The 13,170-nt window shown below is 50.7% G+C and overlaps 1 protein-coding gene across 2 annotated transcripts in view; it reads right to left on the bottom strand.

Moving 5' to 3' along the window:
• Positions 1-7,383: 7,383 nt before the first annotated feature.
• Galnt10 (polypeptide N-acetylgalactosaminyltransferase 10) overlaps positions 7,384-13,170 on the bottom strand; it is a 138,410-nt gene continuing 132,623 nt past the window's right edge. For both annotated transcript variants that reach the window (XM_050157645.1, XM_050157646.1), the window contains 2 exons: positions 11,250-11,399; positions 7,384-10,424 (listed from right to left, as the gene is read on the bottom strand). In XM_050157645.1, coding sequence (XP_050013602.1) covers positions 10,266-10,424; positions 11,250-11,399 — 309 coding nt within the window. In that variant the 3' untranslated portion in view covers positions 7,384-10,265. The remainder of the gene's footprint in view (positions 10,425-11,249; positions 11,400-13,170) is intronic.

Below are 13,170 nucleotides of genomic sequence, written 5' to 3'. Positions count from 1 at the left end.
AAAGGGGCCACAGAAGCAAGGGGGGTTGTTCTTTGACTATTCTGATTGGCTTATTCGAAAGGGCTATTACCAATAATTGACTGGAGAGCTGTTGCCAGATCAGATGAGGTAAGAGGTCATTTTGACCCTGTTTCCCAGGGGACTGAACCAAAACATACGTATATGGGTAATTGTTCAGGAACTGAGTACATGCGAGTATAGCCCTTAGGTCCTTGGTTCCCAGGGGAGGAGGGGAAGCACTATGGCACAGAGGCTGAGAGGATTCAGAATTGTCAAAAATGGCTTCAGGATTGTCTTAAAGTCTTACAGCCCCAGCAGAGGCACCGCCCTTGGACACTATTATGACCCTAAGTGGTGGCCCAGACCCCCGATGTCTACATGGCCCTTGGTGGTAACATGAACTATGGCTATCAACACAGACCATGGCTGCAGTTGGACCATGGATCTAGACATGGTCCTTGGCAGTAGCATGGGCTCTGATGTCACCATGACCCCGGCTGGCAGTGCAGGTCACTCTGATTGGCATGGATCCAGCAGCAGTGTGGCCCTCAAACAACAACATGGCCCCAGGTGGTGACCCAGATCCTGGGTACCTGCAACTTTTTTTTTATGGCAATAGGAGCCTCGGGCATCAACGCAGACCCTGACTGCAGCAGGGCCACAGACCCAGACATGGCCCCGGTTACCCCTTGGGCTCATACGACACCATGACCCCAGGTGGCAGTGCCTGTCACTCAGGTCTGTATGGGCTTGGCAGTGAGGGACACAACCCTCCGACACCAACATGGCCAGAAGCGGCAGCCCAGATTCTGGGCATCTACATAGCCTTTGGTGGCAACACGGGCCATGGATATCAACACAGACTCAGGCTATGGAAGGACCAAGGACCTAGACGTGGTCCTTGGCAGCAGCCAGGGTCTGGATGTCATTGTGGTCCTAGCTGGCACTGCAGATCACTCATATCAGCATGATCCCAGCTGCTGTGTGGTCCCTGAATGCCAACATGTCTGCAGGTGGCAGCCCAGTCCCCAGGCATCTGCTTGGCCTTCGATGGTAGGAGAAGTCACAGACATCAACATGGACCCAGACATGGCTCTTGGCTGCAGTTCAGGTCTAGAGGACACCATGGCCCTGGGTACCCAGATCTGTATAGCCTCACTAGCAGCTTGACCCTGAAAGATCAACATGGCCTCAGGTGTCGGCCTAGGCTACTAGCTTCTGCATGTTCCTCTGTGGCAACAGGAGTCACGGACATCACACAGAGCCCAACCACAACAGGGTCACAGGGCCATACATGGCACTTAGCATTCTGGGCCCAGATATCACCATGGTCCTGGGCAGCAGCACAGGCCTCCTAGGTTGACATAGGCCTATGGTCCAGGGTGAAAGTGCAGGCCTCCCAGATTGGCATGGTCCCTGTGGGGACACATTCCTTGGACACTTGTAGGCAGAGGCTGCTTGTTCGTTCCCGGCCTTCCAGACCCGAAATAATCACACAGAAACTATATCAATTACAATATTGTTTGGCCAGTAGCTTAAGCATATTTCTAGCTAGCTCTTACATCTTAAATTAGCCCGTTTCTATTATTTTACCACTAGGCTCATGGTTTACTGATGGAGGTGGGTCTTGTAATAATAAAGAAACTGCCTCGGCCCTCATAGGACAGAAAATTAGGTAGGTGGAGTATACAGAAGAGAATTCTGGGAGAAAGAAGGTTAGAGGAGGAGTCGCCATGGTTCTCCCGCTCCAGACAGATGCAGGTTAAGATCCTCCCTGGTAAGCCAGCTCGTGGGCTACACAGAATATTAGAAATGGGTTAGAACAATATGTAAGAGCTAACCAATAAGAAACTGGAACTAGCCGGGCCAGGCAGTGTTTGAAAGAATACAGTTTCCGTGTAATTATTTCTGGGTATAAACTAGCCATGCGGGCGGCCGGGTGCTGGGGACGCAGCCCTGCCGCTCCTATTTCAACAGTTTACCAGTAAGGTTCTGGCTGGCGGATCTGGTCTTTCTCCTTTGGCAGCTACATGGCATCTCTCTGATTCCGTCTACTCTCTCTCTACATCCCTGTTCAGATCTCCTGCCTGGCTTTACTCTGTTAAGCCACTGGCCGAAAGCAGCTTCTTTATTAACCAATGGCAATAAAACATATTCACAGCACACAGAGGGGAATCCCACATCAGACACTGATATGGTCACAGATGGTAGCCCAGACTTTGGGCATCCTCAGGGCTTTTGGAGATAACAGGAGCCACAGATATCAAGACAGACCCCCCTACAGCTGCATCTGGGCCAGAGCCCATGACATGATCCTTGGCCGCAGCCAATGCTCGGACATCACCATGGATCTAGACGGCAAGCAGGCCATCCATGTCAGCCTGTTGATCACCCTCACCCTCTAAGACCCACCTCTCTCTCCAGCACATGAATCATTCGCTTCTTCCTCTCTCGCAATTCCCCATTCTGTATTCACTCACCATAATAGTGCCCAAACACCCTGTACCAGAATTATCAGGTCGGATGCTGGTTGATTTCTACCCACCCAAGCCAGAGGGCATGGTGCGGAGCAGCTGCCATCCTCCTCATGCCCCCAGTCCTCAATTAACCTCTTAATGGAAAGCATCCTAGTCTGGAGCAGCAACGCAAAGTCAGCTGCATAGAGCAACTTTGTCGTCACGCAGCTCTGTTCCTGCTAGTGTCCCTTGTCTTGCTGATTATTACCATGGGAATCAAACCCCTCTTTGTACACTGTCCACCCACAATAGCTTTGTTATTAATTTATGCAGTCTTTATTTAAACCAGATAGCAGAGTAACAATAGAAACATTTGTGCCGCCTTCTGGATTTCCCTGTGCACTTATCTCTTTCTTTTCAGTCCTGGGAATTGAACTCAAGGCCTAGAGCATTCCGGTGACCTACTGCTGAGCTCCATTCCCAGCACTTATATAGCTACCTTGACTAGTTATTTAAATAAAATTATTTATGTTGCCTTTAATCCCAGCACTCTGGAGGCAGAGGCAAAGGCAGGTGGATCTCTCTGACTTCCAGACCAACCTGGTCTACTTAGTAAACTTAAGGCCAACCTAGGCTATATGGTGAGCCCCTGCCTCAAAACAATAACAACAAAGCCAAAAGATTACCTTATTGTCATTTTGTATGTACGGTGCGTGTGTGGGCCATGCAGAGGTCAGACGCCATTCGTGGAGAGTGAGTTTTCCCTTCCTCCTTTCTGTGGGTTCTGGGACCGGAACTCATGTTGTCAGGCTTGCACAGCAAACACCTTGACCTGAACCATCTCAGCAATCCCGGACTAGAGTCGTTTATTTCTTGAGGTGAAAGGCTGATGCCCTAAGACAGGGAGAGCAGAGGACAGGGACTGTGTTCCCCCATCCCTTCCTGTTGGGCAGTGGCTGGATCTACCTGCCCCCACCCCCAATCTTCACCATTTGTTTTCCTCAGGCTCCAACCACTTTTTTTTTTTAATTTGTTGGTTTTTTGATTTATTACTATTTCTGTTTTGTTGAGATAGGGTTTATCTGTATAACAGCCCGGCTGTCCAGGAATTCACTTTGTAGACCAGGTGGGCCTTAAACTCATAGAGATCTGCTTGCCTCTGCCTCTTGTGTGCTGGGATTAAAGGCGTGTGCCACCTTTTGGGTTTATTTTTATGTATCTGAGTATTTTGCCTGCATGTATGTACGTGCATTGCATGCATGCCTAGTGCTCTCAGAGGCCAGAAGGCACTGGATCCCCTGGAACTGGAGTTGGAGGTGGGTGTGAGCCACCATGTGGGTGCTAGGAACCAAATCCATGTCCTCTGCAAGAGCATCCAGTGCTCTAACTGCTGAGGTGTCTCTCCAGCCCTACCAGCCATCAACCACTGTCTATGAGCAGGCCCTTCACTGAACTCTCCTAGGTTTCCAGGGTGTACGTGTCTTAGTCACTGTTCTGTTACTGTTAAGAGACACCAAGACCAAGGCAACTCTTATAAAAGAAAGCATTTAATTGGGGGCTTGCTTACAGCTTCAGAGGCTTAGTCTATGATCATCATGGCGCTTAGTGTAGCACCAGGAAGCAGAGTGGCAGGCTGGCATGGTGCTGGAGAAGTAGCTGAGGAGAGAGAGAGAGGGAGAGGGAGATAGAGAGGGAGAGAGAGAGGGGAGGGGTCTAGTATAGGCTTTTGAAACCTCAAAGCCCGCCCCCAGCGACTGGCTCCCTCCAACAAGGCCACACCTCCTCTCTCTAACAGTGCCCTTCCTTAATGACTGAGCATTCAAACAAATGGGCTTATGGGGCCATTTTTATCCAAACCATTACAGTAGGTGACGATGCGCCCAGAACTTAGAGTTCTCATTCAGCATCCTCCTGGACCTCCAGGGTCTTAAAAATCTCAAGGTCTCCTTTGTGGAATTTATCCAGATACTAAAGCCGGACTCCCTTTACTTCTATCAGAGTCTGTTCTTGTTGGGCTAGAGGATCAGAGCAGGGCTCTGGTAGAGTCTGTCATTCAGGAGATGTGCCACAGCTTTTGGCTTTGAGTCAGGGTCTCATGAGTTAGTTCCAGGCTGGATTTGAATTCATAATCTTCCTGTTTCAACATCCCTGAGTGCTAGACGTAAGGACACGCTTACCAATCTGGGCTACTTGAAACTGAACGAAAAGCCAGCATTTATGTCACACTGGTTTCATGGACTTCTTCTGAGAGGTGGAGACAATAGGTACAAAGGGCTTTAAAAACAGCACCTTGGGGCTGGAGAGATGGCTCAGAGGTTAAGAGCACTGACTGCTTTTCCAGAGGTCCTGAGTTCAATTCCCAGCAACTACATGGTGGCTCACAGCCATCTGTAATGAGATCTGATGCCCTCTTCTGGCCAGCAATCATACAGACAGACAGACAGAACACTATACATAATAAATAGACAAACCTTTAAAAACAAAACAAAACAAAAAACCAAAATACAAAACAAAAAAACCAAAACCAGCACTTTGGAGGCTGGGCATGGTGGTGCATGCCATTAATCCCAGCAGAGGCAGGCAGATCTCTGAGTTCGAGGCCAGTCTGGTCTACAAAGTGAGTTCTAGGACAGCCAGAGCTGTTTTACAGAGAAACCCTGTCTGGAAAAGCCAGCCACCCCCCCCCCAGCTCTTTGGGGGCTGAAGAACTGGGTCATTAGTTAAGACTGATTGTTATCTTGTATATGACCCAACTCTGGTTCTTAGCACCCATGTATGTAGTATGGCTCACACCTACCTGTAACTCTGTATAGCTGTACACATACACTCATTTTTAACCAGCAAGCAAATGAACTAACCTAGCATCTCCCAACATATTGGTAAAGCCAGGCAGTTGAACGTGAGAGGGTAAAGGGGCTCCACAGGAGGACAGATCCTGTATGCCATTTACCTTGGTTCTTGCTTACTCAGTCTTTCAAATTCTAGCCAATGTCTGCAAACAGTAGGCCCTCGATACTTTCTTTTGTCATTCACCACTGTGCCACAGTTTCTTAAAAAAAAAAAAACCACCTTAAAAATTATTTACCTATTAATGTGTAGGAGTGTTTTGCCTATGTATATATCTGTGCACCACGTGCATGCCTGGTACCTGTGGAGGCCAGAAGAGGACATAGGATCCTTTGGAACTGGAGTTACAAATAGTTGTGAGCCATCATGTGGGTGCTGGAGTTACAAACAGGTGTGGATATTATGTGGGTGCTGGGAACCCAGGTCATCTGCAAAAGCAGCAGGTGCTGTAACCATTGAGCATCTCTCAGACCCTTAAAAAACTTTAAAAAAAAATTTTTTTTTCCAAGACAGGATTATAACAGCTCTAGCTGTCCTAGAACTTGCTCTGTGGACCAGGTTGGTCTTGAACTTAGAGATCCACCTACCTCTGTCTTCTGAGTGCTGGGATTAGTGGCATGTGCCACCACCTCCTGACCCTTAAGCCACTTTTAAAAAACAGTATGTATTTTATTCTTTGAGTGTTTTTGCCTGTACTTATGCATGTGTACCTTGTGTAGGGTGTAGTGAAAGGCCACTTGTTGGTCCCCAGATGCTCAGCCCCGAAATAATCACATAGAAACCATATTATTTAAACCACTGCTTGGCCCATTAGCTCTACCTTCTTATTGGCTAACTCTTACATCTTAATTTAACCCATCTCCATTAATCTGTGTATCACCACGTGACAGTTGCTTACCAGCAAAGTTTCAGTATGTCTGACTCTGGCAGTGGCTCCAGGGCTTCTCTCTGATTCTGCCTCCTTCCTCCCAGCATTCATTTTAGTTTCCCCTGCCTAGCTCTGTTCTTTTGTCCTATCACAGGCCGAGATAGTTTCTTTATTTATTAACCAATAAAAGCAACACATAGACAGAAGGACCTCCCACACCAGTAGGGCTTGGTCACAGAGATCAGATAAGAAAGTATTAGGCTGGGTGGTGGTGGCTCATGTCTTTAACTCCAGCACTTGGGAAGCAGAGGCTGGCAGATCTCTGAGTTTGAGGCCAGCCTGGTCTACAGAGTGAGTTCCAAGACAGACTCCAAAGCTACATAGAGAAACCCTGTCTTGGAAAAAAAAAAAAAAAAAGAGTATCGGATCCGCTGGAACTGGAGTTAAGGATAGTTGTGAACTGCCATGTGGGTGCTGGGAATTGACCCTGGGACCTCTGGCACAGCAGCAGTGCTCCTAACCAGCGAGCAATCTCTCCAACTCCAAGTGTGTACCTTTAAGAAGGCTGACACTCTCTTCCACCTGCTTTTAGGCCAGAGTCCTCATTCTTGGTCCACAGCACCCTCTGGTGGTTGCTATGCGGCAACACTAGGGCCAGTTTCAGTTCAGGATTCCTCTGAGACAATACATTCAAACATTAGTCATTGAACTGTGAACTGAAGCCCAATGAGGGTAGGAGTTGCCCAAGGTCTCATGGAGGGGGTACTACATACCAAACAGTCTAGAAATACTTTGATAAACAGGTTATTTGTGACTGGTGAGTGAACTCAGCTTGTTCCTGTCATCACCCTTCAGAATTCCCTCCCTTTTGGTCTAATCTAGAAGACCCTGAGTCGTGGAGTTCACCCCTGTGCTTCTCCACACCCAAGTCCCTTTTTTGTCTCATGGCTTTTTGCAGGAGCTGCCTTCGGTCCTCTCCTTGATTTGGTCTTTCAGCTCTGCAGGGTGTTTCCTGATGGTCTCACCGCAGTTTCTAAGACAACCTGGTTAGCTATCCTCAATGCTTTGCACCCACAATCATCCTTGCTTTCGTCTTTGCCTTCCCTTTGACTGGTTTCAGTGCCCTGCAGGACATCTGGATGCTGGGCAGGTGCTCAGCGTTCTGAGGACATCGACAGAAAGGCAGGTGACAAGAGACACAGCAGAAACCGCTTTAGAGAAAATCTGGAGGTTTATTGAACAATCGGAGTCACAACTGAACGTGGTAGGTCGTCCTTCACAGGTTCAGTCTTTTCAGGCAGAAGGGATGGCTGGTCTTGGGCTTTCCCCACAGAATTCCTGTCTCATTTCCCAGCTTTCCTACCTGCAGCCCTGGGGACCCAGCCTTCCAGCCAGTCACAGAGCAGAGTGGGGCATATTAAAGTCCTGAAACCCGGGACCACTCTCACCCCATGGTGGCAGCAGGACTCTGGATCAGAAACAACCTTGAACCCAACTATGACACGGATTTGTCATAGAAAGCGTTAGGGGCAAGTTGATAAATTCAAGGGCGAAACTGCACGCTTGCGTCGTCCCGCTCCCACTGCCAGCCTTTAGGAAACTACAAACACAACACCCCCTGAGCGCTGGATGCAAGCTGCCTAACTGGCAAGAACCAGGGACTGCTGAAACCAAGAGTCTGCGATTCCCAGCTACGCACAGGAATGACTGCCACAGGGGGGGGACTGAGGAGGCACCGTGATGCTGACTTTGGAAATCGCCCTTGAGAGCAGCCTGCTGCCACCTGGTTGCTCTCAAAGCCAGGAACTCCAGTTGGCAGAAGAGGGTAGGACAGCTAGCCACGTGAAGGCCTGAGCCTCACAGCAAGGACACTCTGCATTCCAAAAATGTTTCCAGAATCTTCTGGGTGGATGGGGCTGTGGGGGATGCTGCCTTTCTAACCACATCTTGTTTTGTGATCTCGGCCTCTGAATAAAGCTTTGGAGGAAAAGGCGCTAGCCGCCTGGCCCATCACTTGGCCAGTGGCATGTCCACAGGTCCTTCTGCCTGTGTGGACTGTCAGCTGAGTGGAAACCCGACTCTTTGAGAAAAGGATTTCCACACCTGACATCAAAACAAGGTGGGAAGCAAGCATTTGCAGTCAGCCACCAAATCAACCTGGCCCTTCCTGTGACATTACCTCCTCAAGTCTTATGCCCTCAGGTCGGACAGAGTTCAGCTCTGTCCGTGAGCTCTGAGGCGAGCTCAGAGGAAGTGGCCACCTAAGAAGGGGGATGAACCAGATGAGGACGGTCATAAACAAGCTACGTTGGGGATGGCTTTGTGGCTGCCCCTGCCTTAACCATCTGCTTGGCTTGACATTACCTGGAAATCCAGCTGGTCATCTCGCCCTTGATAGTGAGGGACAGGCGGAGCACTTCTGGGGGTTGGCATGTCCCCTGCACAGGCTGCCAGGGCCCTAGAACTTGCAGGCTCCTCGAGCCGTCCTGTCCCAGGGAGGGCTCCTGCACAGATAGGCAGTTGCCCCTGTTGTGGGGTGCTCTGGATCTCAGGTTCTGCTTCAAGCCTAGCACCTCCTGCCTGAGTCCCTCAGCTCACAGGACCCCCCCCTCCTCCACCCGCCCCTGTTTGTTTGTCTAGCAAGGCACTAGGAAGTGGTTCAAGTTTAGGGAATCGGCTGTTCGGCTGCATTTTCTCTTTGTAAAAGGCACAGTTTTTATTGTAACGAGGCCACAGTGCTCTCCGAGGACTCGACTCCCCTTGGCTGCAACCTGCATCCCCACCGGGTTCTAGACACCTGTCCACCCCCTTTTTGATTCCTTTCTAGATGGCCACAAGGACACCAGGAATCCACCCGAGAGCTGTGTCAGCACAGGGGACGTGTGGCGGTGGCTCTACACCAGCCACCTGGCCAACCCGGGGGCTTGCTGACCTCAGTACCAGAATTACTAAGGCAGAGCTCTGACCCTAGAACCGCGGATCCGTTACTCCACTGGTAAGTAACACGATCAGGTGGCCCAATCTTTGGAGGGTGAGTTTTTGTTTGAGACCCCTAGAACCCTGACGAGGGGTTAGGGGTGATCTGGTGAGGGGACAATAGCTCATGAGATCCTCACTATTAACAAGGCTGGAGCTGTGATGCTCAGGCACTGGTCCCCCACGGCCTCCACCCCTAGGGTCACACATGGGCTCGGGTCAGGGGTTGCCTGACACTTGGCTGCTTGCATTGGATGCCTGCGAACCCCATGGCTCATCTTAGCTTTGGACAGAACCGCAGGACTTTTCAGAATCTCCAGGGTTCTCTGAGGTTGGAACCACAATGGTCATTATCTGGGGGACGCTGCCCCCAGCGGATTCTAGAGGTGAGCCCCTCTCCCATTCCTCTCTGATGCAGGGAGCTGCCAAGGAGAGACATAGAGAAAGGACTTTGGAAGCATGGGCTGGGAGCTGTTCAGTCTGGAGGTCTCCTTAGTTAGCTGAACTAGCCCTGAAAACCTGGTACCCAGACATCCCTGAAGCTGGAATGGGCATCTGAAATACCCAAAGAGCCAGGGGAGATATCCTTTACATCTGGCTGCAGAGTAAGGGGGCCTTTGCCTAGTGATGGAACACTCTGAGGTCCCAGTGGGCTCTCACTGCCCTGGACCAACACAGAAGCTGGGCAATACTGGCAGTCTCCCCTGGGACAGGGACACTGCCTTGCCAGCGGCTGCCACATTGGCTTCAAAGCTATTCCAAGGCCAATGCCACCTTTCTTTCCAGGGCACTGTCATGTCTGAACAGCCCGAGAGCCGAGCAACCTCATAGGACTAATTTTCTGGCCTGAGGCTGCCCCAGGTATTCCTCCCCCCTTAGGGGACATGTTGACAGCCTGAGGAGCTCTGCTATAAAACAAGCAGGCTCTGCCTCCTTTTAGCGCTGCCATTTGTATGGCCTCTTCTCCCTCTGGCCCCACCACACAAGTGCTTCAAGAACTCTCTGTCCCAAGCCATTTGGCCCAGCACCTTGGTGCCCACAGATGCCCTTCTCCCACGGGAGGAAGGTTTGTAAGCTCCACAGCAACCCTAGGGGGCTCGTCGAGGAGGTCTGAGGACTCAGTTTCTGTTGAACTTTTCTAAGACCGTAGAGTTGGTGTGTTCAAAGAGCCACTGCTGGGTGAGGGAGGAGGGGTTGCAGGCGTTCATGAAGATCCTGTGGTCACTTTCGCTGCAGTCCATGCAGCTGCCGCTCACAGGGTGGTACAGGGTCTTGTCCTATGGGACAGGGAGGTTGTCAGGTGGGGCGGGGGGACACAGAAGCCACGAGAGCAACGAGGAAGCAAGAAGTCGATTCAATTGATGCTCATATCCTGCGGGCCCTGCTCTTGGCCAGATATGGCCCAGCATGTCCCGTTTCCTTGGGATGGATGCTACTTCTAAGCAGGACCTTTAACGCAGCCTGCTTCTAACCAAAACACTACTCGGTCCTTGCTGTAGGGCTTGACTGCTTGTTTCCTCCCTTTTCTTTTTTTTCCTCTCTCTCTCTCTCTCTCTCTCCCTCCCTCCCTCCCTCCCTCCCTCCCTCCCTCCCTCCCTTCCTTCCTTCCTTGTTGTGTCTCACTACATAGTTCTGGCTGACCTGGAACTTGTTATATAGACCAGGCTAGCCTAATCTCACTGAGATCTGCCTGCCTCTGCCTTCCCAAGGCAGAAATGAAGATGTGCACTACCACACCCTGGCTGGCTTTCTTTTTACTCCTCCCTCCCTCCCTCCCTCCCTCCCTCCCGCCCGCCCGCCCGCCCTCCAAGACAGGGTTTCTTTGTGTAGCCTTGGCTGTCCCAGAACTAGCTCTGTAGATGAGATTGGCCTCAAACTCACAGAGATCCTCTTGCCTCTGCCTCCCAAGCGCTGGGATTAAAGGCACGTGCCACCACTTCCCTGGGTGGCTTTCTTTTTAAAATGCATGAATCTGGGTTTCCGCCCTCTCTCTCAGAGCTAGATTAACAGCAGAGAGGATGGGTGGACGGGATCCACCGGGAGAAGCAGGAGGCATTGCACTCCCCGGTCTGCTCCCCCATCCCGCACGCACCGCTCCCCACCTTGCGGTACTTCCACAGCTGGTTGCCCTTCATGCTGTGGCAGTCGTAGAGGGTGACCGGGCTAGTGTGGGAGACAGCGTCGAAGCAGAACTTCTTGGTGTGTTGAGGGTCCCCAGGCCGGATGTCCTCCCTCCAGGTGAAGGTGAAGACCTGCAAACACAGGGACATCTATCGAAGCAGCAAACACTGAGAAACGCCTTTCAGTTTGCCGGTTTGTTTTCTGAGATGGAGTCTATTGTTTGGTGGCTCCATTGTGTTATACGGACAGGGATAGTCCTAAGCTCCCGATCTTCTTGCCTCCAGCTCCCGAGTGCTGAAATTATAGGCTCGTTCTACCATGCCTGGCTTGCTAACCATCTATACTCTGTCCCCACAGAAAGTGCACAGTTGGTGTGGCTGGACTGCCTACAACCACCCTTACAGGATAACAAGCCCATCCCTCTCCAAGATTCCTGTGCTCCCTGACCCAATCTCCCTCCAGTCCCCTCATGGTATCCCCAGGCCACCAGAGACCTGCCTTCTCTTACTAGATTCAGCAGCACCTACTAGAACTCTCTAACATTGGAATCACAGTATGTCTTCCCCCTTGTCTGTCTGCCTTTCTTTCTTCTCAACTCAATCTCCTTGTGGGCACTCTAGCAGCCAGCACATTTACCGACAGCTCGCTCCCTGATGTCACTGTACTGTCTGCTTCCCGTGTGTCTTTCCCCATGGCAGGGCTGTCTCCAGATTCTGGGTTAAAAAGCAGTCCACTAAGAACATTGCACGTGCACAAGTCCGCGTACACAGCGGGGCTCCGGGCCAGCCAGGGCTGTGTGATAAGCCTCTTGAAGGCTGGGGTTGTGCTGACTTCACACAGGGGCATGGAAAGGAGGGCCAGCAGGGCCGGGAGCTCCAGGAAGGAGATGCCAACCTTCCTTTACTCACTGCTGATTCCCACCAGCAGGGTTTGCCGCATTTTGTGAGGAGGCCTGAGCAGTGAACACTGCTTATGCTTTTAGTACATCTGTGTTTTTAATTCATACCAACAAGAAAATAAATGGTGACAGAAGCTGACAAGGACACAGGGCAAGGGACTCTGCTACCCTGGGGAGAATTCAACGTTCGTGCAGCCCCTGTGAAAATCGGTGTGGAGGGGCCTCAAACATGAAGCCCAACCTACTGTATGTGACCCAGTTCTTCTCAAAGGAATCTACACTGGTGCACCAAAGAGAGGCCTGCTGTTTTACTTATTGAGTTAAGGTCTTGACAGCACACACCTGCCTTGATCTCCCACCTCCTGCCTCAGCCTCCAGAGGGCAGGGATTAATTACAGGCGTGTGCTGCCACGGTCAGTGCAGTGGTGTTGAGGATTAAATCTGGGGCTTTGCACACATGGGGCAAACACTTGTTTCCCAGTGCTTTTTGTCTAAATTTATATTTATAGGCCATGCATAGTGCACACCTTTAATTCCAGTCTACAGGAGGCAAAAGGGCCGGAGGATATCTGAGTTTGAGGCTTATCTGGTCTAGACAGCAAGTTCTATGACAGCCAGGGCTACATAGTGAGGCCTGTATAGCATGAGTGTGTTGGTCAGGGGAAACTTTTGGGATTTGGCTCTCCCCTCTACCCTGAGTTCTGGGGATTGAACTCCAGTTTTCAGCCTTGAAAAGCAAGCACCTTTATTGCTGGGCCATCTTACCAGCCAGCCCTGTTTAGGGATTTTATAAGCCAAGGAAGACAGACAAGGCACATGCTGCCTTCTAGGGCAGTGCCCTCTCTGAGTCATTACCCTGCAGAAAGGTCCCCAATAGAGCTGGCCAGAGGCTGTGTCGTGCTCTTGAATCTGCAGAACCATGAGAACTGAGAGGTAATAAACATCTATTCTTTATAAAATACTCGGAATACGACATTCAGGTATAGAAACAGAAACCAGAGCAA

The sequence above is a fragment of the Alexandromys fortis genome, unplaced genomic scaffold (assembly GCF_014885135.2).
Source record: "Alexandromys fortis isolate MF-2015 unplaced genomic scaffold, M_Fortis_MF-2015_v1.1 scaffold_103, whole genome shotgun sequence".
Taxonomy (NCBI): domain Eukaryota; kingdom Metazoa; phylum Chordata; class Mammalia; order Rodentia; family Cricetidae; genus Alexandromys; species Alexandromys fortis.
This window is presented reverse-complemented; position numbering and strand designations above follow the sequence as displayed.